Source organism: Poecile atricapillus, chromosome Z, assembly GCF_030490865.1.
Source record: "Poecile atricapillus isolate bPoeAtr1 chromosome Z, bPoeAtr1.hap1, whole genome shotgun sequence".
NCBI classification, from domain to species: domain Eukaryota; kingdom Metazoa; phylum Chordata; class Aves; order Passeriformes; family Paridae; genus Poecile; species Poecile atricapillus.
Window position 1 is genome coordinate 17,702,491 of NC_081289.1, and position 26,690 is coordinate 17,729,180.

The window sequence follows — 26,690 nt, forward strand, 5'->3', positions numbered from 1 at the left end:
AATAATAAATAGACTCTCTTGGCCAGGAGTTCTGGCCAGAGCACCCCCTCCTCCGCCTCCTCCCAGGGCTGCCCCGGCACTGCTCCAGTACCCACCCAGCCTCCCTCCATGAGACGGACACCCAGAGGTAAGAGACATCAGGCCATTGCTCCATGAGCTCGGATACGCCGGACGGGACACAGGGGAGGTGGGAGGAGAGCAGCTCCATGCTCGAGCTGCCTGAAACGTGCACTATGAATGTGCAAAGTTTGGTTACAAGGCAAAAGGTCATACGGGTCTTGCAGCAAAACTTGCCAAGCTTCAAAAATCTTTGAGCCAGCTCAGGATGAATGTTGGCCGAGCTTCCCGTGAATATCAGCTCAGCCCTGCTGGGTTTCAGGTGGTGACCAGCTGGTTTTTAGCCACTGGCCAGTACAGCTTGGGCACTTCTTGGTGTTGTGCTTCAGAGTTCGGGGCGTTGTTAAAATTCAGAGCACAACCCGAGCAGCTCAAGTGATCCCTGGCGTAACCCTGTTGGCTTAATGAATTTATTCTGAAACTGACTTTACCCTAGAGAGCGAGTGGCGTGTAGGCACACACACACACAGCCATACCAGAACATTTGCATGAACTCATGAGCAGCTCAAGCTGCTGAGCTTAGCATGAAAAGGATTTGGAAAGTGGAAAATCCTAGTGTTTCAGTCAGGTGTGTATTGTGTCTTGTTGATCCAGTCCCACATTTCTTAAATTACACAGCCCAAGCTGTCCTGTATAGTCGAAGTCTTTAGATTTGGACAAATACACTTTCCCTGGGTATAAGAATTTTCTATATAGCTGAAGTGCCACACACTGTACTGAGACCAGAGCCATGTTCTGCGAAGTGTAACATGAACACAGCACTGTATTTTAATTAATTTGCCATCTGAATTAACCATAGGCACAAAGGACTGAGGAAGGGAATCCTTTCTTCCTAGTGAAGGGGTGAGGAACAGGGAGACTGGAGGGATATGGCCAAAAGCCCAGGGAAAGTATGTGAAGCAGCCAGGCATTGAGTGAAACTGCCCTGAGGCCCAGACCAGACCACTCTCTTAACATTTACAGCTCTCTCCCCCTCTTTCTCTGCTCGGGAATGAATTTAATTAGAGTGAAAAGGAGTTGCTAAGAGACCAGAGGAGTTCTGGAGTTTGTTGCTGGGGCTGAATTGCCACTCTGCTTCCAAGGCACTGTGCTAAGAAGGATGATGTAACATGAGCCTGCATAAAGCACTCCCGGCTCTAGGGAAAGCTGCTCTCTCCTCCTTGCAGTTCCAGTCTGGTTTGTCAGTTCTCGGCTCCTTTTTGAGCTGCTTATTTTCTTCTAGACACCAGCAAAAAAACAGTTCATATCCCTGTTGCACTATTCTGCCTTGTAGATTCCTGCTCTTGACCCTTCACGTTGAAGGTGGCAGCGGATGGGCCTGACATCTATCATGAGCAGGTTACTTTGGAATTTAAAAGGTTTTCTGCTTCAGAATTCTCCCTAGTTTGCTACTCCTCATCCTTTCCTCTGCTCCACCACGATTTCAGCCCAGCATTGATAGTGGGCCAGGTGACCCCTTCCAGCTCCATTTCTGCACCTTAACCTTTTGTTTGGACACCCTGGCTCACGCTTGAAACACCAGGAGATTCCAGGCAGTCTCTTAGGCAAGGGCTGTCTACCTTCCAAGGTCAAGGCAAGAGCTGATGTGTTTAGCTTCTCAGGCTCACATCATTGCTGCATTACATCTTTCCTTTTCACCTGACTTCTGTTATCTCAGGCCCATCCATACTCACAAGATGATTAGGAAGATAACCTTCAGCCTGGCAAGACACATGTCCTCCATGGCACGTGGGACTACCCAGGTGAGAAGACTTCTGCATGGTGAGTAGTGCATTCTGCAACAGTTCCTGAGTGGAAAGCATTTTCCTCATCTCAATTCAGCAGAGACCTTGCTGGCAGTGTTCTTGGAGCACAGCAAAGAGCCACAATAGTCTTAGTGTATGGTAGTCTTAAAATATATTGAGTTACTATGGTATCCTTGGTGCTTCCACTCTTTTAAAACATATTTCCATCTTTAGGTGTGGTTGCAGGGCTCAGTTTATTCACAATAATGTTCAAGTAATGTTAGTGGAGCTAGTAACCATACAACTGCAAAAATGGTGGCAGAGGATCCTTCAGTGATGGTAATGAGGAATATAATTCATATTAACAGTGGAGATGTTTTGCACACATTTCACTTACATAAAACACAGCTCTAGTCTTCTTAAAGTTACTTGTAAATTCACCCCAAAGGACAGCTGAAGAGGGGGATAAATTTGTTGTGATGACGACAATTTGCTTTTTATAAAACAGCTCAGCAGTTACTGCAAATACCCACACAAATAACTCACTCTTCTGTGTTTATCCCCAGGTGGTTATGTCAGGATTCATCCCTCTGTACAGGAAGCTCTGGTGGAGGGGAGACCCGTTGTAGCCTTGGAAAGCACAATTATTACACATGGAATGGCCTATCCTCTGAATTTGAGGTGGTGGATTTTGATGTTCGTCATTCAGTGAAGTTGTAAGAATAAAGCACATAATTAACTGGATTGGTATCGGTATTCTTGGTCAAGCCAAAGCTGTTGCAAGAGCAAAAGGAAATGTCAGGTTGCTAGGCATGCAGACTGTGAGCTCAAGTGTAAAGCAATTGTATTTGGACTTCTAAAGACACATATGGAGAGCTTCGGTTATCTCCTTATCCAACACCTTAAATTTCTGGCTTTCTTTAAAATGGAGCAGCAGATAATGTCACCACTTGTTCTAAAAGAGAGCTATCAGCCTTTTCAGCTGCATAGTTTGTAGAGACATTGAAAACACTCTGCACCTTCTTTTCCTGTATCTTTTGTAATGCAAAAAGGATTGAAACACAATAGTGAAATCTGTTCCTTAGCCCACTCAGAGCAGCTACTGTGAGAGATCCTGGTCCCTTTCCACTGTCTTCTGTACCCTGCACGGAACGCCCCACGTCTACTCTTTATTTATCAATTTTCAGTAGTTGTGTGTTTCATGTACTTTTGAGTTTGAGTTGCAGTGCCAGAAATCGTTGCACTCTCCCCTCCATCCTTGCTTCCGGAGAGCACAGAAAGGTTTTTGGTATTGATTTTCCATCTTGATTTTACCTGGACATTCTACCTGACATTCTGTCTTAAAATGAAGCTCTAAAAACTCGATTTTGGGGAAGAGGTAGTTTCTGCAGTTAAAGATTGCCAAGCATATGTCCAGATAGCTCAGAAATGGAGAAGAAGCTGCTCCTAAAAAAGATAGCATATAAATGACTCAAGTACAAAATCTGCTAAACCTAGGCTTAGTCTGCAGCCCTGGAGTACCCTAAGGCAGTAGATTTTTGGCACTGTTGTTACTCTATATCTCACTGACTGTATTATGAAAAATATATCCTGGTCATTTGAGCAGGACTTGGACTACCTGGGGTTTCTGTGGAGGTCTATGATGTCAGAGAAATAACAGGGAAAAGACATAGAAAAGTCTTACTTTGAGAAGATCCCTGTTTTCAGTAGTATATTGTATAACCAGATTTACTTGTAATGATTTTTCTCAAAAATTAAGCACAGAGCTTGGACATTATTATCCTTGAAGATGGGAGTTCTGCAAGTTCAAGTGCAACGATTTCTGCCATGAGGCAGATACAAGAAGAGCAGGATGTAGCTGAAATCACAAGAACTGTAGAACTGTGAATGATGGCCATCAAACATGACACTTTTCTTGCCTGATTGTTTCCATCTCTAATTTTGTGATTATTGTCTTGTTTGTCTTATTTCAGCATGGCCAGAGAGGTGGAAGAAATTGTAAGAACAAATGGAGCAGTGCCAGCCACTGTAGGTATTTTAAGGGGCCAAATCCACGTGGGACTCACAGATGAGGAACTTGAGTTCTTGGCAAGCAGTAAAAATGCAGTTAAAGTGTCTCGCAGAGATTTTCCTTTCATCCTCAGCCAGGTATGGTGTGCAAACTTTTAGGGTTGTCTTTCCTAGTAAAGTATAGTTGCTTTTCTAGCAACAGCATAGTGCTCTCCAGCTTCAAGCCAGGTGGCTTTTAAACCTCTCAAAAACATAATGGAAAGTGGCATCTTATTGGTAAACACAAAAGTAGCCCTAACTAGAGTGAAAATACAAGAGTAAGGAAATAGCATAGATGAAATAGGGCTCCTGAAATGTTATTCTGGTTCTGCTGGCAAGCCATGGGCACTTGGCTAAGAATATTCTTATTGGCATGATAGGACATTATCACATTGCATGTAAACTATGTGACACTTAGGCCATCCCAGGCTTAAAGTGACAGCTAAAGGTGCCACTGGCTGCCTGTGGAACACCCTGAACAACAAAGGCCTCTGCTTTCAGGGCAAGAACAGCTGATACAGCAGGGATGACAGATGATTTGCAGAATCACAGAATATTCTGAGTTGGAAGGGACCCACAAGGATTACAGAGTCCAGCTCCTAAGTGAATTCCTCTGCCTTTTTGGCTAAAAGAGTATTTGTGTTAGAATTTCACTGGTCAGCTGCTCACACTGCTGTGTGGCAGACCACAGCTTCTCCATGTCACTCTGGGGGCTGACTGTGACTGGTTGTTCCCTGACAGGGCCTGTCCGGTGGCACTACCGTGTCTGGAACAATGATCGCGGCACACAAAGCAGGAATTCCTGTGTTTGTGACGGGTGGCATAGGAGGTGTCCATCGGGATGGAGAGAACAGTAAGAACATCAATACATTCTACTTTTCACTCTGTTGCTACAGTTTTATTCAATTCCTTCTTTTTCCTCTTTCCCAGCCTGTCCTACAGTGACTGCCTGGTCAGAAGAATAAAGTTAACATTCTTCTTGATCAAACTATGGTTGCTTTCTCCCTGATGTCCCCTTTCCAGAAGCCTCAAAATATTCCTCTTAAGCCCTGGACAATTGTTAAGGGGGTGGAAGTTTCACTTTATCCCTTGCTTACACGGGGTTATATTGATGTTGTTTGCTGGTGTAACAGGAGATGACTGCACCTCTCCCTCTTTGTAAGGGCTGGATAACCTGATACTGGCTGCCAAGCACAGTGTTGTTATCAGCTCTCTCAGCTGAGGAGAAGAAGAGCCTTGCCACAATAGAGTGTGCTCTGTGTTAGAGGTGTGTGTCTGGGAGATGGCCTGGTCTTGGTTGTACAGTTCGTGGCTTTTAAATGCTTTCTCTCTTTTCAGCCATATATATTTCCAGCACAGCCCAAGTGCAGTGCCCTATTGTATGCCATCCCTTTCAGATGTGATGTAAATTCCAGAGCAGGGAGTTTCCTGAGGTCAGCTCCTTTTTTTTGCAAGCACTGTCAGTTCCAAACTCAAAGTCTACTTCAGTGATATTGCATCTCCTTGAACCTTGTCCTTGCCATACAACACCTTTTTCTTTCTCTTCTACCAAATTTTTGCATGCTCTTCATCAATGTGATTAAAGAGCCGAGAGAGAGTACAAGGCTGCACACCTGCCCTTAGCCATGTAACTTGTTTTTGTCAATATCTCTTTCAATGTCAGCACCTAAAGACATGATCTAAACCTTTAATATTTGCTTGTGGATCTGAGCAGTTTTAAAGTCAGGCAGTGGCATCCTGGGCATATGTGGTTTTTTAGGAGGTCAGATCTCATCAGCTTGGAGCACAACACAATCCCCACCACAGTGCTGCTTGTCCCTTAACAGCTCTGGATGTGAGTGCTGACTTGACAGAGCTAGGACGAACTCCGGTTGCTGTTGTATGTGCAGGAGCCAAGTCTATCCTTGATATTGGCAGGACACTGGAATATCTGGTAGGTAGCATGGGCTGTGGTGTCTGAAAGCAGATAACGTTGTTCTATGTGCACAGAGTACCCGCTGGCATTGGGATGGGTCCTAAGCCAAAGATTTTCAGAAATTGCTACTGAGAGGATGTGAAGCCATATTTACACTCCTGTAGTCCTGGGGCTTTACAAGCACTTGGCTCCTCCCTCACATAAATCTATCCATGTCCCAGGGGCTGCTCCAGCAGCTGCTCCAACTGAGGTCAAAGGTAGTGCTAGCCATGTCCTTTTTCTTTGGCATTAGATTTGCTTTTCTGGGATGATGCTCCCAGAAACTGATGGATCAAGAAAGCTAGATACATCAAACACTAAATAAAATCAGAATTAAAAAGGAAATCCAGATAATTTTCAGTAGTCACCTTTTAAGGCTTGGCATGTTGGAAACCACCAGGGACAGCACTTCAGGTGACAGTCAACGTCAATGTTTCTCAATAGTAAGGGGAACCCATTTATATCATGTCAGTTCATGACATGTCTTCAGATCCCAGGGTGTTATCTTGGACTCAGGATGGTGCCAATGACAGCTGCATGGCTTTGGATCAGCCCTGAGCACACACAGAGGATGCCCATGCCTCCCCTGCCTCAGTGAGCCGGAGCTGATCTAGCCACTTACCATGTCTGGCTCTTGGTGAGAGTGTAGAATAGAATGGGATGTACAAAGATAACCATGACCTGTGCCAAAGAAAGGCAGTTTCTTTCTGGGTGGAAGGAAAAAGTCCCATTCTTTAGCTGGTTCCCCTTTCCCTCCACTGATCACCTGATTGTCTCACCTCCACTGCTGTAGGAGACTCAGGGTGTGTGCGTGGCTGCCTTTGGAGAATCAAGAGAGTTCCCAGCCTTCTTCTCACGCCAGAGTGGCTTCCAAGCACCATATCATGTCCGGGATGAAGAGGAGGCAGCTAAACTCATTGGTGTGTTTCAGATGGAAATGGCCCATGTAAGGTCTTGGAAAGGAGTGACACAGAATTGCCCTGGATGAGGCACTTTATTTAAGTCTGCAGAAAAATTTGCCCTGAAAAATATGTCATCCCACCACCCCCATTCCTGCATCAAAACTGCTTTGAAAATACAGTAGCAGAGAAGTCCAGTCTTTACAGCAAGTAAAACTGCAAGCCATCTGCAGCCAGTTGCATTCATGTTTTATTCCACCTGATGAAGGCAACACATAATAATATATCAACAAAAACAACTTCTGGGCCTTTAGAAGGGAAATAATTTTAAAATGAAAAAAAAAAACCAAAACCTTTGCCCCTTTTACTGTACAGACAGACTCAAAAGAAACAGGCAGTTGTGAACTGGTTGGTGGCTGGAAAAGATCCTGATCTTGGGTCAGCTAAAAACTGAAGCTTGACCTCTGAGGCCTCCTACACCTTGTGCCCACTGTTCTCTGTCCTTTTCCTGCAGCATCTGACTTCTCCAAGGATTGCCACTAACAATATTCCCATCCTCTCCCAGACAGTGCTCTGGGGCTGGGCCTGAGCAGCGGGGTGCTGATAGCAGTGCCCTGTCCCCAGGAGCGAGCTGCCGAGGGCCAGGCCATCGAGGAGGCCATCCAGCAAGCTCTCAGCCAAGCCAGGTGAGGATCAACCATGGCCTTTGCCTTTACTCTTGGTCTTGGGGGAGTAAACAAATTCAGGGACACTGCTGCAGGAGCCTTAGCACAGCTTACCCTTGGGAATGGGTGAGCCCACAACTTATTTTCAACTGTACCTTTATCTAACCAAAGCTTGTTTACAGGACTTGGTATGGTGTGTGGTTATGGAGATAAAGTATCTGCTGGCAACAGTGCTTCTCCTCTGATGCCATTTCAGCTCATCTGTGGGCATTTTCTTTATATTTGCAGGTTCAAAGGAATCACAGGCAAAGAAGTGACCCCCTTTTTGTTACAGAAGCTCACAGAATTAACTGATGGGAAATCATTGGACTCCAGTATCCTCTTACTAAATGAGGGAAAAAGAAAGTACCAGTGTATTTCCTGTCTCTTCTGATAATGCCTGGTAGGAAACACTGTCACTTTATTGATGGTCTAGCAAGGAGCAAACACTTCAGTGTCTGCAAACAGATGAGAGTTTAGCACCTGCATCCTGATTTTTCAGGAACTTCTTTACTACCTTCATCCCCTTTTACATTAAAAATTGTAGGGCAGCACAGGTGGCAGGTGGTCCAGAGCCCAAAGAAATCCCTCACATCTGACCCTGGGGCTTGCCTGTAATCTCTGGATACTGTTGTCTGTGCAGGGGTTCCACACTGGAAGGTCCCTGGGCTTCCCAGAGGACTGTGCTGTACATCACATTGCCTTATCCAACATTCCCTGAGGGTACAGAGAGAGAGACTTGGAGGACAAACACCCCTGGGCAAGCAGGAATCCTACTGCACAGCCAGGAGAAAGAGGAGGTACTGGCTGGGATGCCAGTGTAGGATCTGGGAGAGCCAGATTCACATCCAGGCTCTGCTGCCAGCCCTCTAGGAGACCTGAGCCATCAGGGCAGAATGGTAAAGGCATTTTTGAATATAAGAGCTATATGCAGCCACAAAGTAGGGCTTTCAAAGCCTCTGATACTCTGCTCCCAGTGCAGTTTGCTAAAAAAAAAATTGCTTATAGTGACTCGGCAAAATCTCAGCAGGTATGTCTTTCTGGAGAAGCTGACCAAGATCCTCTAAGGTTTTTAGGCTCTCTGCTGTAATTTAAGTACTTCGCCTTCTCTTTTCTCTGTGAAGCCTTTGTTTCTGTCCCCCACCTGTCAAAGACAGCTTTCCTCTCTGTGGATACTGGAGGAAGAAGGTGAACAAAACAAACAAACAAAAAACCAAAAAACAAACAAACAAAAATTAAATATTTTTATATTTGAAAGGATTATGGTTTGGGAGATCAAACCTATCAAGTCTCAGCCTGTATTTCCTGCTTTCTCCCTCTAAACAGCTCCTACATAAGCTTCTAACAGGTCAGACTTGCTGGTATTTTTAATTTTCCTTAAACAAATGCCAATCAGACCTTGCACTGATCCAGAACAATGCCAGAGTGGGCAGCTGCATTGCAGTGGCCCTGAGCAAGCTACAGAAAGCCAGAAGGAAGAGGAACCAGCCTGGGCGAGAGGACATGACCACACCCCAACCAGTGAGTCCTCTGCTGGCCTCCATATGATGCCTTTCTGCTGACAGCACGAGATAAATTTATATCTGTTCCCAAAAGTAAAAGATGACTCAGCCAGGGACCAATCATTCTCCTTCACACTCTCAGACATTCTCCCTTTAGTTTCCCTTGTTATTCTTGAAAGATAAGTGTCTTCTCCTCCTCCCCCTATCCACATTTACAAGGAATAGACACTGACAACGGGCCTAATCTCATTAAGTCTTAGACCATTAGGGCCATTAAAACTTTAATCATCTTTTCACCTTTTACTATGCCCTTATGTACAGCTTCAGCTCTACAGCTCTTAGTACCAGGGAACTTGTGACTACAGGAGTAGACCTGGAAGAGGGTGGGGAGAGATATTTTGAGCTGCTGAGCCATAAATGTTTATAAATATCTCTTTTTGTTGGCGTCCTGCTCATGATTGACAAAATCACAAGAGTTACTGCAAATTCTGAACAAGATCTACTATAACCCTAATACTCTTCACTCTCTTGGATTTTGCCTGTGCCATGTAATTTGCAGGAAATCTATTTTAGGTGGTCTTTAGAGACATGAAAGATTTTCTAAAACCCATTTGCAATAAGATTTGTCAACATAAAAAAGGGCAGTGACTCCAGAGGCAATAATCCAGCATTTGATGAGAAAAAACAGCTGTATGTCCCCAAAGAATCTGGAAACTTCCTGTTTGTGGAGCTGAACTGCTTATTCTGGCTTTGTAGGACAATAAAAGAAGTGATCTGTAAAGTGTCACTGGGTATGGCAATTTCTCCTGGGAGCTCGCAAGAAATTACTGCATTTTTCTGCCCACTTTCTCCCATTTTCTTTGCTTTTTTACACACCAGTGCTTGAATGTTTCTAAGGCCTGGTGTATCACAGAGAGAAACCATCAGCATCCCCGTGTGTCCACTGTAACATCCCACCTGCCATGCTGGGGCTTCCTGTCAGCAGGCATAATTCAGAAAGCAGCAAAGAGCAGAGATTTTGATTCTTTCTGATTGGGGTTGCACAAACCTGTCTCTAGCTATTCAAAATAAGCACTGGCCCTTACACTGTAAGTGAAAGAGCTTTCAAGAGGGTGGGAGAAGTGACAAGGCAAAGCAAAGAATTTTGGAAACCTTTTCCTGAAGTCCTTCCAATCACTTTTTACCTTTCTTCCCCCTTAAAGGTGGTGATTGGCGGTATCAACGTTGACTTTATAGCCAAGGCACAGAACCCTGACATCCTGGTACTGTATCTGTAGCAGTTTTTCTTATCACCAATGTATTTCCAGCTACTTTTACAGGAGTGCCAAGCCAAAGGGGCTGGGGAGAATGTGGTGTCCATGTGTGATACCCACATGTGTGCATGCACACACTTGGGGGGTGCAGTGCTGCATACTTGGTAAGTTATTTAGGTGGATAATGGAGTGACATATACTGACCTACTCTGTCCCCATGGTGAAAATCACCATCCCTGACACTCAAGAGAGGGACAAAGCAATGTATCATCCATGCAATGTCCCTACAGGGGGGAAATCCCCAGGTAAGAGCCATCTCTGGCTGTCTGAGACTGCCTTAATATGGGAAGCAGCACAAATAGGAGCAAGAGTCTCTGTGCAGAGTAGTCATGAAGGATTTGAGTCTCACACAAAAAAAAAAGAAAAAAAAAAAGATGGCTTTAAAAATAGAACATATAAGTGTTACCAGACTCCCTTTGTCTCAATTTGGGTTGAACAAGAAGCAAACAAGAAGCTAAAGTGGACCAAACTTGGGACTCCCCCATGCAAATGACAGCAATTTGCATGGCCTGTACAATTTTTGTCGTGCCATACAAAGTACTGCATATTGAGGTGAAGAAGCTTGCTCAAAAATTGTTCAGTGTCTGAAATTACTCTGTGATGACTGCCAAGGCAGGGAGCTTCTGCCATCAGATGGGCCAGCCTGTGAAGACCTCTCAGTCAGATAGGGAAAATGTGCTGGGGAAGCTGTCTGAAAGGAATTTGGCTATTTAATGATACAGGGGCCAAACAATGTTATAATGGTCAAGGGTGAAGTATGCTGTGGCATCAGTTATGAAAGCTTGCAAAAGCAAAAGTTCAGCTGCTTCAGCTGTGATGTAACCAACACCATACACGGTCCACACTCAGCCATCAGGACAAGGAGCTGAGCTGTGTCCAAGGAAGGATAGGCACGCCTTGGCATGTCAGACAGATCCCTGTCTTGGCATGTCCAGATCCCTGGACCACCTACAGCATGGTGAGGGGGCCCAGGACTGCTGTAGGTCCTGCTGGGAACAGCTGATGAGGGAAAAAGGGGGCTTTTAATGTTGAATAAAGAAGTGAGGTGTTAGCTGCCCTTCTGCCTTCAGCGAGCCCTGGAGCTTGTGCTGTATCGTAGCTGGTACCCAAGTGCCAAGCTGCAGGGGGATTTGGGAACTCCCAGCCAGAAGGCTCCTGCTGACAGCTGCTGTGGTTAGGCACAGAGGAAAAGCCCCTCTCAATATCATTGTTTTGGCTTTTTAAAGGCAGGTTTTTTTTCAAAGTGCTCGACACCCAGCAGAGCCCACCTTTATGCCTGCTGGATTTGTTGCAGAGCACTGGGTACCACTCAGTCCTCGTGCTGTCTCAGCAGGAAAGCAGCTGTATTCTGACCTGGTTGTAATTCCCACATGGCTTTCAAGACTTCCCAGAAGCTAAATGCTTAATATGTAACTATCTGACCTGCTGAGAAGGATGAACTATTTTGCTCAGACAAAGTTGCTGGGAAAAGCATTATGGTTATCATTCTCTCAGGATACCCAGAAGTTGAGCAGAGTCTCATTTTTACATTAAGAATTCAAACCTCTTAGGACATGGAAGAAGGTTCCAGAGACTTTCTCAATTCTCTGAAACTCTGCCAGAAAGCATCAGCCCAGCCTCATTTCAGATCACATTTAGAAAACCCATTTTCACCTAAATTCTTTAATCTGAGCCAGCCCCACCCAAACCCAAGAAGAGATATTTGAATATCACTCAGACTTGGAGTTACAACTGAGTTGGCAAGATGTGATGAGAGCCACTCATATAATTTCTTTAAAAGCCAGCTGCTGGTTTCTGTCTCACTGTACCCACCTGCTGCTTTAAAGAGAGATTTAGCATCTTCATTTTTTTAGGCCCTGTGGGGTTGTACAACAGGAGAGGTCACCCACAGCTGGATCCCTGAGCAAGAGGCTGCTACATCTGCTCTTAGGGCAAGGCTTGGCATAAAAAAGATACCCAGAAACTCTGTCTCTATGGCATATGGGGAACTAAAAGAGAGGATCAGCATGCCAGGCAGCAAAAGGAGCTGATGAGTATTTTCACCATTCCTGCAGGCATCAGTTTTCAAACACAGATAATGGAATTACATAAACTGCAGTTTGTGCTTATTGCTGATGGCAGCTAGCACCTTCTTTTAAGACTGAAATAGGGACCAGTGTTCAAAGCCATGTTGTATGATTTGCCTAGAAAAGCACCCTTGCTCTGTATTTTGGGTTGTTGGGGTTTGGGTTTTTTTCCCCTTGGCTGCCTATGTTATAGAGAGTGAGCTTCAGAATTAAAATAGCCAAACTCACTTTGCTTTTGAACTCGGAGGCTCTCAACAGGATACAGTTGCAGATGGAAATATCCTCATTCCCAACAGTACCCGTGGCAATTCCCAGGGAGCACAAGCAGAGGGGAGGGAGGGGCATTTGTGTTAATGAGGAGTGACAAGCAGTGCAAAGATGAACAAAGGCCATAGGTTACTTATACAGGCAGTTCTGCTCAGGCAGTCTGATCACTTTAGGACTTGGAGAACTGCCAGACAGAAAAGCAAAGGTATCAAAAATTAGCACCAAGTCTTACAGACTACAAAACTGGGGAGAGTCAGAGCTAAGAAAAAGAGCCTGAAGAATGGATGAGAGAAATAAAAGATCATATTTAGATGTGAGAGCACATCTCACAGGGCTGGATGCAGGAAAAAGCATTGTGTGCAAAGGACAGATGTACAGCTTCATGTAGGGGGAAAAGAATCCTTGGGAAGCTTCAGAATGAATTTTGAGAATGCCCAAGCACAGGAAAGGGTTGGGGGCAGAATATTCCTTGCAGTGAGATGTCAAGACATTTTCTTGGTTAGAATAGACAGTGGTGTTTACAAGCAAGAAAAATGTCATGTGCAAGGGCATTCTTGTGCTCCTGGGTTGGCGTAGGGCAGAGGGGCTGGGCCAGGAGCTTCTGCACACAGGAATTAGGACTGCCAGTGACAAGCTGTCTTCAGAGATGGAGAATAGTTTTCAGAATTTTATGAAACAAGAGCTCTAAAACCATTTGATAGTCAGATGAAGCCCAAATTGATCTGAGCACTTACTGATGTAATTCTTCTGGCAGAAGAATTAGAATGAGATGGGTGAGTGACTGCCTCTGTTCTGACTATTTGTCTGTGACAGAGAGGGAGATGGACAGAGGAATGGAAGGCAGACATGAAAGAAAAGAAATTGGTAGCCACACATGTGGAAAAGAAGGTTATTTTTAATGAGGGAGATGTTTGGGAAGCAATGGGTGAGGTAAAAACACTTCAGTCTCTGAAACAGATCCTTCCATGAATAAAGTACAGAGGCAGTACATGCAAAGAAAACAAACCTCATTTTACATTCAAAGAGGGAAACAAACAAACAAACAAATAAGTAATTCCCACAAGCTTCTTAAGGTGGGAGCTAAGTGGCCTGTAAGGCAGAGCCCAAGCAACTTTGGAGTCCCAGGTCGTTGTGAGCAGGTGAATTCGGAGAGCTGCTCACAGTGGCTGAAACACTCATTAGCCATTCTAGGAGGTCTTGGTCTAGCAAGTAAGACCAAACTAGCAATTCATGGGGAGATCAAGTGGGTCTCCCCTCCTTGAAAGCAGGCTTTTGTCTTTGAGGCTGAAGTCAGCAGCAGCTGGCTCTAGAAGTTTGTATTGCCCTCAGTCTGTGAGCTGGATGCCCTCTGCTCCCTCTGATTGCTGATTTATATTTTAGCAATATCAGCTTCACATGATAATGGAGAAGTAGCAACTATTCCAAGCAGCCCTCTCAATTTTGCAAATTAACAGTTCTTTCTTCCAGGGCGGTGGGCAAACAAATGCTGGAAGAGTGAGACGAACCTTTGGTGGTGTTGGAAGGAACTTGGCAGGTGCCTGGTGCTGGGGTTTGCCTGCGGGTGCATGCCAGCTGTGAATTGTCCTTTGGTATTCCTTCAACAGTGGGAGAGGGTGAATGTTGACAAGATTTGGGGCACATTAGGCAATATGCTAGTGGGCAGACTGCCTGGAAAATAAATAAGAGGGGAGGGAGTTGAGATTAGGAAAAGGAAGGTCCACAAATATGAAGCTAACTAGCACATGGTGCAGTAACTCTGAATCAAAGTAAATAAGCATCAGTATCTCCAATGACTACTGAGCAGCCTCAGATTTAATTAATGCCAGGACACAGACACAGTAGAAGTATGCTTAGAGCAAGAAGTTGAAAAGAATAATCATAGCTCCAAACTGATAAACCACATACTGTGGGCAAAAGGAGCTGGGGTACAGGAGTTACTGTAGAGGAAGAAAGGCTGCAGTCCTGTCAATGGGAAAGGAGCACACAGCACCTGTGACTCCACCACAAGCAGCAATAGACCAGTATTCTTGTACTGAAGTTAACAGGGAACAGATTACAGAAAGATTTTAGGATTATTCCAGCTTTTAGACATTTTCCAACCTCCTAACACATATCTACTGTCACTTCAGATCATTAATGAAGAAGCTTGAGTGGGAAAAATCCCCCAAAATACCCACGCCACCCACGGAGGTACAATTTGTGGTGACTTGAAAGGAGAGGAGGAAGGGTTTCCCATTAATGTATTGAGCTTCAGTGGTTCTAGTAAGATATCATGGTGGGAACAGCAGTGTGGGAGGGCCAGGAGCAGAAAATGCTGTGCTCAGAAGCAGCGTGGGAAAACCCACGTGACTGTGATGGTAAAGGAGATGACGCCAGAAAAGAGCAGAATTTACTTCCCCCTCTTTTCCTCCACTCCCAGATGTTCCAAATAATCCTAAATTTCAGGTTGCTGGTTCAGCTCTCTGTAGGACACCTCACTCAGCCCTAAGCGGTCATTTGCAGCAGCTACAGCTCAATTTCATGTTGAACATCCTTCTAGGCAAGGACTGATGAGCATTAAGTTTTTCAGGAGAGGGCTTTCCTAGAGACACCCATGCTGCACTGGCTGTCACTGTGTTCACAGTACTCTGGTGGCTTTGTCAATAGTTTTTGTTTCCATTTGTTTTTTAGACTGTTTAAGCCGTCTTGGAGAAGCTCCTCTCCTTTTATCAGCTGTGGGGAAGGATGAGCATTTAGAGTCTGTCCTGCACTACTGCGACCACATGGTACGTTGCAGAGAAGTGGCACCCCAAAAACATGCAGGAGATGACATCACGCAGAGGGAAAATTCTTCTCAACCCTGGCAGACATCAGAGCCACCTTCCATCAGGCTAAGAGTAGGAATAATGCAATGCTTCTTTAGCTACAGATAATTAGAAGGCAAAGAACCACCTCTAAAACACAGGCTAGGTGTATTTTGGAGTCTGAACCATGGGCTCTGAATTCAGCTACAGAAAATGGTGCTTGAAGCAGATAGAGGTAAATCAGGAGCAACCATGTACAATTCTAGTGATGGCGAAACACAGCAAGAAATATGCAAACCTTGAACCTGAGGACACACAAAGCATTGCCAAGATTGACCTGGTTTAGTTAAAGCCCAAGACAGAGAAAATGTGAAACTGGAATTGCAGGTTGGACACCTCCCAAGCTCAGAGGAGCAGGATCCTCTACAGAGCTGCAAACACCACTTACCTGTGTTTAAGGGAATACTGGACTTTAGCAGAAGCTTGTCTGCAGGTCAGGGAGCTGGAGCAGCAGGAGCTCCCCTGGACAGCAAGGCACAATATCACCACCCTGCAGGGAGCAAAATCAGCCAGGAGAGCAGCTCTAACCTAGGCTGTCAGGCAACTCCATGGAGAAAAGGCAGGACTGAAGGCAAGGCAGGGTGTGAGTGCTGGGCCAGGGTCACTGACTACTATTAGTGCCTCGTGGCCCTGGGATCCAAACAGAGCCCATGGGGCCTTGGTTCTGGCTACCTGAGCAATGTGGCAAATGAAGAAATGAGAGCATTATCTCTATTTTGGGTTATTAAGGCTTTTCCATGGCTGGTCTATAATCTCTTCTCTACATAGCACAGTTTGTGCCATCCAAGCAAGCAGTCTCCTAAGGGAAGGGGGACTTGCTGGCCAGCCACCAAGCACTCCGTGCCTGTAAGAAAGTTCATTCCCACCAGTGTTGGAGAGAGGAGACTTTCCCTAAGAACTCCGGTTTCCCTGTCAGTTCCTGAGATAGATACATTTCTCCATCCACATGTTCCTTCTGAGATACGCCCTGTGTTCCCTAAGCAGATCATTCCCAGGAGCCACAAAGGAAGGCCACCCCACAGCTCTCTGCCCCACTGCTGCAGAAATAGCTCCAGGGTGTGCTCAGAATCAGGCTGGGCAGTCAGTGAGGTGGCCAGCATAAGTCACAGCTGTCTGCAGAGTGCCACCAAGAGATGCTGTCCCACACAAGCTATGAGAAGGGGTGACTGGAGCAGGCAGGGCCGCAGACCGCTTCTGTTACAGGAGACAAAACCCGTGGAACTGCCCTGCTGAGACCTGCCACTCATTTACTAAAGGATTGCTTTAACCTGCAGCATTTGTTGCATTGCAAATATTAACAAATAGCCACGTGCCAGCATTGTCTAGACTGAGATACTCCTGACAGGGCTGCTTATCCCAAGGGAGAGCAGTGAGCTGGGCTGGAGACCGGGTGGGCACAGAAAGAGTGAGCTGAGCGTGGCAGGGGAGAGAGGAACATGCTCAGTGTGTAATTGTCCTCCCTGTTTCAGGACATGAGTGGCGTCCTTCAGCTGGAGGGGAAGAGCACAGCCACTTACTGTGCCGTGATCACCAGTGCCGGGGAGCTCAGCGTTGGCTTGGGAGACATGGACATCCACCACCAGATAACGGAGCAATATGTATGCACTCCCTCAGATTTGTCAGCTTTTCTCATGAGAAAGAGTGTGGGCCTGTGACAAAAGGCCTCTGGTGACGTTTTTACCAGGAGGGAATGGTGTGCAGAGGGCATGGGGGATCCTAAGGTTAACCCTGGCCACTGGCACAGCACCATAACAAGTCACCAGAACCCTCTATTACTGCTGACCCAGATGGGGTTTCTGTTTCTGGTTTACAAATACCACCACTACCCTCGTCTATGATACGTAGGCCAGAATCTTCTTCATTAACTTGTCCAAGCTAACTTATAATTTCACATCTTAAAGCCAACAGGAGATCAACCTGATTATAACCCTAACCCTATTCCTAACGCATATTTCTCCCTTTAGGGAAAAGCAGGGGAAAAAGTGGACAGAACACTGGTTAAAGCAAGTTTTCCTGTTCCCCCCCTCATTAGTATCCCTGCTGTTTCTACAAGCTGAGCTGTATCAACAGAAACTGTTGCTCAGCACATCCAAACATTCAAAAACATCAGGGAAGCATAATGGCAGCAGTGATTAAGGAATGATTCAGTGAAAGCCCCATCACTGCACCCTCCTTTCCTACTCAACCTTTTATTGACAGAACAAAAGCCTGTGCTTCATGACTGACAGCAACATGGAAGTTAAGTGCAATATACTTACCAGTGGCATCTCTGTGAGGGAGAGCCTTCCTAGAGAAAAATCTGGTCATTACTCCCACTTCCATCCCCACTCTGCCTCCCCCAAGCCTTGGCACAGAAAACCACTACATGAGGGATTAATTCTCCTGAGCTTTACAAAGCAGCTGTGATCAGTGGAAAATCTGAACCAGTCTTGTGCTGCAAAGTGGATTTTGGCAGCCCCTCTTTCCACCAGGGCTGGCAGAGACATGGGGGATGCTGCTTGAGTGCCCATAGCACTGGCCTGGCATCCCAGCAAGTGGCTGTGCAACCTCAGAGAGCCAAAGGAGAGAACAGCAGCTCTCTACTCCACTGCTGCACTGTACCCCATCCCTATGGGATTCAGTGGGGCCCAGGAGTAAAACACACTGCTGAACAACCTGTCTTAGGAGACACTGTGCAGAGAGGACATCCAAATGACGTGCACAGCGAGCAGAGGTGGAGCCCAGCCAGGCATGGCCCAGGGAATCCTACAGTGGCATTAAACAGCAGCATTCCATTTCCCTGTAGTGGTCCAGTGAGGACCAGCAATTATCTTTCTCTGCTGGAGGGGCCCTGCCAGTTCAGCCCAGCTCTTGATGATGGCCAGGAGTAGGGGAAGGAGAAAGGGAGGACATGAGGCAAATGGAAAAATCCATTTTCCTTTGGGAATCACTCTTTTAGACTCATGCCTGCACCAAAGGGCTGGAATACAAGTCAAAATCCTACATCAAGCCTGACTAGCAATGATTTTGTACCTCTGCAATGACTCAGGCTGTCTCTCCTGTGTGTCCTGGATTTTAACTAGGTGTCCCAGTTCAAGGAGAACCTGTGTCAGGCCCCGCTTGTTTGCATTGATGGAAATGTGCCTCTCTCCACTATTCAGTACGTCTGCCAACTAGCTAGAGAGCACCAGCTAGCAGGTAAGGAGAACTTGCCCTCACAGAATGTGTGCCAAGACAGTCCAGGCACATCCCTGCTGCTTGCTGGAGATACCCACTTACTGTCTGACACGCTGGGTTATTCAGCACCTCTTTCTGTACTCTGCCACTCTGCTTCAGATGGATAAAACATTTCAGATTTCCCTGGAGTTTTCCTCTTTCTACAGCTGAACCACATTTCCCGAGGCATAGTTGGTAAAGCCCTTGAGCACTGCCAGAGGGCCAGGGAATGCTGCTCTCTGAGCCTTTTAATCTCAGTGCGAGTGGCAGCTTGAGCACTTCGGACAGTTTCAGCAGCAATATAGTTTGCTTCTCAGAAAAAGCACTAAAATATCTTTTGAGAAGAATTCTCTTCCATTCCCGTAAAATAAATGCCCCCCTCCACTGGTAAGCTGGGGACCTTCCTAAACCTTTGGAGTTACACCTTCCTTTTTAAAAGCAAATCCCAAAGAAGGATTTGGTAATCTAAAAACCTGGCAGAGGCTCCAAAACCAGCTAACTGGAGTAACAAAAATGGGGTCTGGTTATATCATCCAGAGCCAGAAGCAGCTGTCTCATTGCTGAACCCTGAGAAGGAAACCTTGGGAGACCTTGTCCCAAGTTTGGGGAAAGTAATATTTAAGTGTCTCATAAATTAAAGGTGTAACTCTAATTGTGCAGATTATGCTGTGCTCTACACTGACTGCTCTGACACAGAAATGAACCACTAATTAATTACTTAACTAACCAATTGCATTGTTGTTTTGAAGTGTGCTATGAGCCAACAGATGAGAACAAGGCCTCCAAGCCGTTCCTCTCAGACAGCTGGAAAGCACTCACATACATTTCTCCCAACCTGCAAGAGCTGAGAGCAATAAATCGGACCCTTGGGAACCCTCTGCCAGCAGGTATTGAATACTCAGAAGGGTCAGTCAGACTTTTAGATAACCTAGAACCTGGAGAAGAGCATTTTCTACTTCAGCCTCTAATACAGGCAAACTGGGTATTAACATAGTGGGGATTTATAAGTGCTCATGGTATCTTGCACCTCACTGCCATCTCTGTGTGGGCTCTATGGACTGATGGCCTATCAGAGACCACAGTAGGCCTGGGATGGCTCCTTGCCCAAAACTAGAGGTCCCATTTGCCTCACTTCATCACCTAAACAGGAGTAATATCTGGTTTGTCAGCATGCCCCTGAAGCACGATGCTCAGAGGACACCTGTCCCAGAAGTATCACCCTTTGCAGAAATGGTGTGCCCCACCAAATGCAGATGGAAATCCAACAGCATTGAAGCAAGGAAGTCATGCTCCAAGACAGCTTTTTGATCTCTACAGGCATATTCTCAGTCCCTTGAGAGTTGGGTTCCTCAGCACAGAAGTACAGTGTGGAAGTCTAACTCTGGAGAATTCCATGTTTCCCATAATATAAAGAAAAATAATGTTGCAAACCACATTTCAGAGGTGCCCATAAATAGTAGTAGAAGTGCTCATAAATAGGCTGTCAGCCCACAGAAAGGCTGGTTGAGGACCTTTGGAGTTAGAGCACGTTTTCCGCTCCCCTCTCTCCCTAGAGCTGCCATCCAGGCTGGAGGATGCTGTCCGGACTGCAGTGGCCCTGGCCTGCCCTTTGCTGGCCCACCTGCACTGTGTGGTGGTGACCCTCGGCGCTCACGGCGTCCTCCTGTGCGGCAGGAGCCTGGGAGGGAGCATCTCCCTTTATCCAGGAGCTCATGAACAGGTAAGGGCATGGAAAACTAACTCTGAGCTCTCGGTTCCTTCTTTCTTGGACCATATGGCGCTGTTGCTATTTCTGGTGTCATGGCAGCAGTCCTGGGAAACAGCATCGCTGCTGGAGAATGTATGTGTTTGGGGGGGTGCAATACACAGCTCTGAAAGAAAATCAAGTTGTCTGTCCCTGTACTGCTGGCTCCTAGCAGCAGTGTTTAGAATCAGCTAGAATTACATGCGCTTATGTGAATATTCATGAGTGAGAGCTTCATTTGCAGGAAGCTTCATTTAAACGATCGAAGTGTGAAAAAAGATTATTGCCTTTTTTTCAGCCTTTTCTCTTTTTTGTTTTTTTTGTCACCCATGCGGATCTGGCATCAGGCGCATCAGGCTTTATCAGCTTGGGCAATTCCCACTAAACTTCCCTTTCCTTCCCCCACAGACTGCTGCTGGCAGGCTCTGTGCTGCCCACTACCCCGCCATCCCCATCAGCAGGGAGGAGATAGTCAACGTCTCCGGAGCTGGTGACAGGTACATCTCTCGCTGCTTTGTCCTCTCCAGCTCCATGTGAAAGGGCCGTAATCGGATTCCTTTGAAATTCCACTGGAAAGCCACGACACCCTGCTGCTTGAGGAAGAGACACTAAGGATATGAGAAAAGTGCTGGTTACAGTGATTCCATGCAAGGCTTGCTAAAAATGTCCCCCGAAGCATCTTGGAAGCCGGGCTTGCCATTATTAGTTTTGCTTTTCTCCAAGATCCAAGCCTTTCCTGGCAATCTAAGAATTGTGAATTACTCCGGGCTGAGCCGCTAAAAGCAAACCACCTTACATCAGAGCTGTCTTACTAACTAACTGCCTTACTTCCACACTTCTCCAATGGAAGTGGAGCTGCCACTCAAGAGCTAAAATGGCCCTGTAAAAGCGTATCATCAGGTTCTGCATTTGCCTCTGGCAATTTTAAAGCTCTTGCTTCAAAAGAGTCGGCTGTATAATTTGCCTGGCTGTTCACACAATGCCATACATAGAAGTGGGAAATGACAGCTATTATCCCTAGCCCCACTGATCAATTCTCAGTCTGTCAGAGTAATATTTTATTATGCTTCTTGTTAACTTGACAAACTATATGTAGCAGTCAGGTTGTTTTTTTCTTCTTGCTTCATAGGCTGCAGTAATTGATTCTGTCCTTTCATTGCCTTGGGCTAGGCCAAAAGCCTGATATTTCCTTTTCCCTTTGTACTCTTACCTAGCAATAACTCAACATAGCAGCACTTCTTTTTTTCTCTTATCTGTGTGCAGAATGAAAAGGGTTTTTGTGGGTTTTTTGGATTTTTTTGTTTTTTGTTTTTTAATATAGGGAGTGTTCAATATTTTACTTAAAATCAATCAGTAACTTCTTGCCAAGCTGGTAAGACTGCTTAACAGCAGGACATGCTGTTTGTGTCCCAGATCATCTCTAAGATGAGCTGACTCCAGCTGCAAGCTGGTCTTCTCCAAATGGTTGTTTGAAGCAATAGGTGTAATAACAGGAGAGGAATGGGGGCTGGAGGAGCATCGTGGGGTCAGCCTGACCTAAGGAAAGCTCAGCTTTGCTCACTACCTCGGGCAGCTGTCCCCAGCCAGCCCCTCCAGAGACACCGCCTCCCCTATGCACCATCTGCTTAAAACACAAGTACTCCTTATTGCAGGACAAGGGTTTTTTCCTAGAGGCTAATGTAAATGAAATGTGTTTGGTAGGGATTTCTTTCCCTTTTTAAAATTCAAGGGAAGATCAAAGGTGAGATAAAATGCATCACTGCCAACCACCTCCACTGAGTTACACTGGGGAACTTGCAAGTTTGTTTTTCCTTCCAAGCCCATCTTGGTTTGGATAAGCTTGGGGCCCATTACTACTCCCATTCCTGAAGTAATATTGGTGTGGAAATTCCTCTCCCCAGAGTCCCCAAGGCCATGTGGGGGAATTTTCACTGTCGCCTTGTTCATCCAGGGCTTTTCTTCCAAATAACCCCGACTGCTCCCCTGGACTCTGGAAATCCCTGTTCTACAGAGTAAGAGTGCCAAAGCAGACTGGAAATGCCAGGACACTACAACGCTGTACAAGCCATCTCCACAGCATATAAACTGGTTACATGTCCCAGGCCCAGCCTGGTGGCGCTTTCAAAGGACTATCGTAAACACAGAATGGTTTGGGTTGGGAGGGACCTTTAGTGGCCATCTAGTTTGAACCCTTCTGCAATGAGCTGGGACATCTTCAACTACATCAGAGCCCCATCCAACCAGGAATGGGGCACCCACCGCCTCTCTGGGAAAAGTGTTTGTGTTTCACCATTCTCATTGTGAAGAACTTTTCCCAAATATCTAAAATGTAACTCTTTCCCAGCTTAGCCTCCGTGAACCTTCACACTTTAGAAGCACTGGTCAGGGGACAGTGCAATTCAGAAACAGTGACCCAGGGCACTTCATGCCTCCCCTTCACCCTGTGGCTCTTCTACATCTCCAGAGATCTGTCCATGAGCTGAGCATGTGTGTGGTGTCTGTTTGCTCCTTGCCCCAGCTGCCATGACAACGTAACACCACTTGCCCACACATGGCATTGCTAGGGGATGCTCCCCCAAATATTTACTCTCATCTCCTAGAGCTGTTGAGAGATTGAACACTTTGTGGAAGTCAGTCTTCTGTGCCTTTGTTATGGATAAAAAGATGTTGATGTAATTAGGTGGAGTGCAAAAAAAGGGCTCCTTTTACCTTCCCTATAGATGTGCTTGATTAATCCTCCCTGCCATCACATTTTCCTGTCTGTGCTTCTTCCTCTAAAATGTGATTGTCTCCTCCATTCTCTTTCCCTTCTCCTTTGTCCTTTCCTAGCTTCTGAACATTGTTACAGTAGTTGCTGTGAATAGAGCATTTGCTCCCAATCTATCCCAAACACTGCACTCACATCACTTTTACTGGGAGATCTCAAATGAAAAACCAGAGCAAATGTTTCCCAAAAATCTGACTTTCCGATGTAATTTCAGCTTTGCATTTCTTTTTCCAGCTGTGCCTATTGTCCCTCTCACATAGATAGGGGAACTATCTCTCACCCCACCCAACCCTTTGGGGAGAGGAGGCACCAATATAATGAGGACAGAATGAAGTACCAAAGAGCAGAGAAGTGACAAAATAACTAGAGAGCAGGGGAAAATTAGATTATTCCCTTCTTAGGCTCCTTTCTTTTCTCCTGCCTCACCTGGAAAACAGAATAGAAAATGTGGTATGAGAGGAAGTACCTCAGCTTCTTGGATGAGAAGAAAAAAAATGCAAATAAAAATTACACAATATGATACTCTAAAAATAGATATAGAAAAAGAAAAACCCATTCATTTTAACCTCAGCCTTCCTGTACAACATATTCTGCTGCTCTAAGTGCTGGTTGGGGTCCAAATGAAAGCTCTTGCAAATGAACAGCCACATTCCTGGGTTCAAAGCTGTTCCTCCCATGTTCAAAACCATCTTTCCTTCTCTCCACAGCTTAATGGCAGGAATCCTTGCAGGGATGCTTGCTAAACATGACACAGGCACGTGTGTCCGGATGGGTCTGCTGGCTGCCAGCTTGTCTCTCCGTTCCTATGAGCCCATTTCCCCAGAAATCAGCACTTCCAGTGTCAGCCAGGAGCAAGTCAAGAGCAGGAGCTGGCCAGAGGCGACTGTATGGAAGATGGACTAGAACACTGTGGCTTTCTCATCTATCATCTCATTGCACTCACAGCATTCCTATTTTCAGGAACTGGACTGTGTTTTGAGCTTTGGGAACAGTCATCTGCTTTGGTCCTGAGTAAGCCCTCAGGAAAGGAGGCCCCAACCCAGGGGACTTCTGTGGAATAGAAAGCTGATTTCTGGTCTTTCAGACCTCCTGGTTTTCTGACCTCCAGGCCTTCTAGATATTCTACTGAGGGAATTTTCTCTTCCTCCACCTTGTGCCACTGTTGTCCACTATCATGGTAGCTCCTCTGTCATTGACTCCTGGATCTTCAGGACCATGTCTCTTCAGCTGGGCCCAGCAGCAACATCTGCTCTTGCTGCTTACTCTTTCCTATCTTTCCTATCCAAGAGGTCCCATGAATCACAACCTGTGGCAGGGTTAACCCCATCCATCTTCCCAAGCCAGCCAGCACACACCACACCTTATTGCTCTGAATTCCAATGGCCCTTTCTCCAGTTCCAATGGAGAAAGTAAGCAAGACAAAGTAGAGTGACCAGGGGCCAGCTGGTCGCCTTTAAAAGATGATAGCCCCTTGTTCCACATGCCTTCTCTGAACTGGGGGCTTCCTTCCTTCTTTAGTTCCAAGTATTGAGTCAGAAGTGAAAGAGATCAGAGGGAGCCAAGGCATCTCCCATGGAAGCAGTGAGGAAATGTCAGCTCCTCTCTCTAAACATGCAATGTGCATGGGATGCAGCTGTGGGTGCCAATAAATCAGTGAACACTGAAACTCATTAAAACTGATTTCTAGTAGAGTTGAGTCTTGGTGCTGGCTGTTCCTTGAACCTGACTGATTGTAAACCTGGAGTACAGACTCACCCTCCATTTCATCCAGAGACCACTGTCAGTGAGGGCCCTTGCCCGAGGAGCAGATCCCTGGTGTCTGACACAGCACTGAGGTCAACCAAAGCTTGATCAGGGCAGCTCTAACACCACTCTCCTGGGTGGGTTGTGCTGTTTAATGAGTGAGCTCCCACTGCAATAGATGGAGGCATTACCTGGGTGCCTTTCCTCTACCTAAGACTACTTCCACCAGGCTTGTAGCAACTCCTTCCCTCTGAGGCCACCACCTTTCCATCAGACACACAAACATTTACCATCAGCTCTCCCTTTACCAAGACCTTGCTTGCAAATGTGGTTCAGCTGAAAGATTGTGTGCTCAGATGCCACACACCCAGGTGTGCACCCTGAGCAGGGACACGGTGGCTGTGGCAGAAGGGTGCTGGGATGTTTGGGAACACAAGGGAGAGGGATTGGGGCCCACATAAGCAGCTGGGTTTGCTCACAGGCTGGGAGGTGGGACACAGCAGGGGCGGGGGAAAAGGGCTGTGCCCCCAAGGTATGTCCCTGCACTATAAAAATTACTTCAGCTAGATCCAGCGTCAGGGGAATAAAGCAGCTTCCACCTCTGCTACTGACTCCAACAGGCTTGTCCAGGCAGGAGGACCCTGAGCAAAGGCAGGACCTGAAGATGAACGTCCAGGCACTCACAGTCACCACACTCCTCCTGGTGCTGCTCTGCTCAGCCCCAGCACCATCTGGGGCACTGGGGAGCCAGGCCAGCAACCTGGAGAGGCAGGCAGGGGCTGGGGGACCTGAAGAAGCCCCTTGGCCACCTGGAGATGGAAGAGACAAGCTGCCTGGGCAGGGCTCAGAGAGGAGCCACCCTCTGGCCAATGCATGGAAAGTGATGAGAGAGGCACAGCCCAGCTCCAGGTCCCCCAGCAAGGCCATGGCCAAAGCCCTCCTGGGCAGTGGGGAGCAGGTTCCCCCTGGCAAGCCCTGGAGGCTCCCGCTGCAGCCCTCCCGCAGCAGGATGACGAGGCTGAGCCACCACCTGAAGGACTACGGGAAGTTCAACAGTGAGAAGGTAAGCACTGCCTGTCCTTGGTCAGGGTTTGTGCTGATGGGGGTTGCAGGATGACTCAGGTGAGCAGAGATAGCAGTCAGAATCAGACAGGACTGACGGCAGCAGGAGCTGCCACGATCCTGCAAACATCAGGTAGAAAAGGTGTTTTTGAGGCCATTCCTCATGAGATGCATTTTAAGGTGCACAGTCCACAACATGGCCTCACAGCACAGCGTGGGTCTGGGTGCTGAGAAGGGAGTTGGGCAGTGACACCCCCAGATCCCCAGCCAGTACCTGGCAAGGCTTAGAGCAGAGCTGATGGCTGTGAGCACAGGTGGGGAGCAGCTGAGGAGGAGAGTGCAGGTCTGGCTGGAGTTGTCCCCACGTGCTGCCCTCAGTCCTGCTCCAGCCCCAGCCCCTGCTGTGCTCTCCAAAGTCCCGTGTTTTCTCCCTGCAGTGCTAACAAAGCTCTCCATGCTCTGCAATGGGGGCACCGTGCCCTGATGTCCCAATGGGCACAGCTCCTCTCAGTGCTGCCCTGAGGGAGGCACAGCCTTTCTCCAGCCATGGGAAATCTGCTCCACAGGCTCAGCACAGCATCCCACAAATAACCAACTTCCCCTTTATCAAACCCAAACCGCACTTTGGTGGCACACAAGTGGACCTTGCCTTAACCACAAAGTGCTGGGTGATGCTGTGCCAAATGCCACTCAGCTACCACAGCAAAAGAGCAGAGGCACTGGAGGGGTTTGTTGTGGCTG

General features: G+C 46.7%; 2 protein-coding genes across 6 annotated transcripts in view; one reads left to right on the forward strand and one right to left on the reverse strand.

Moving 5' to 3' along the window:
* Positions 1 to 24,898, forward strand: LOC131592781 (uncharacterized). 2 transcript variants are annotated; one of them, XM_058864532.1, is made up of 19 exons: positions 1 to 127; positions 1,775 to 1,878; positions 2,408 to 2,522; positions 3,815 to 3,989; positions 4,632 to 4,743; positions 5,717 to 5,823; positions 6,638 to 6,764; positions 7,309 to 7,429; positions 7,697 to 7,782; positions 8,844 to 8,968; positions 10,152 to 10,211; positions 14,063 to 14,129; positions 15,266 to 15,360; positions 16,908 to 17,036; positions 18,501 to 18,615; positions 19,383 to 19,520; positions 20,187 to 20,353; positions 20,786 to 20,874; positions 23,852 to 24,894. In XM_058864532.1, the coding sequence occupies exons 2-19, from the start codon at positions 1,794 to 1,796 to the stop codon at positions 24,045 to 24,047; spliced, it is 2,109 nt and encodes a 702-aa protein (XP_058720515.1). In that variant the 5' UTR covers positions 1 to 127; positions 1,775 to 1,793; the 3' UTR covers positions 24,048 to 24,894. The 2 variants fall into 2 exon arrangements, with proteins under 2 accessions (XP_058720515.1, XP_058720516.1); XM_058864533.1 differs by having other exon boundaries at positions 58 to 127; positions 1,775 to 1,859; positions 23,852 to 24,898.
* LOC131592780 (DENN domain-containing protein 2A-like) overlaps positions 14,123 to 26,690 on the reverse strand; it is a 71,310-nt gene continuing 58,742 nt past the window's right edge. For all 4 annotated transcript variants that reach the window (XM_058864527.1, XM_058864529.1, XM_058864528.1 and 1 more), the window contains one exon: positions 14,123 to 14,263. In XM_058864527.1, coding sequence (XP_058720510.1) covers positions 14,193 to 14,263 — 71 coding nt within the window. In that variant the 3' untranslated portion in view covers positions 14,123 to 14,192. The remainder of the gene's footprint in view (positions 14,264 to 26,690) is intronic.

Bases quoted from the DNA above. Each gene is read 5' to 3' on its own strand.
- LOC131592781 (XM_058864532.1), top strand. From the start codon at position 1,794: ATGATTAGGAAGATAACCTTCAGCCTGGCAAGACACATGTCCTCCATG. The intron at 1,879-2,407 runs GTGAGTAGTGCA...GTTTATCCCCAG, and splicing joins GGTGAGAAGACTTCTGCATG to GTGGTTATGTCAGGATTCAT. The intron at 5,824-6,637 runs GTAGGTAGCATG...CCACTGCTGTAG, and splicing joins GCAGGACACTGGAATATCTG to GAGACTCAGGGTGTGTGCGT.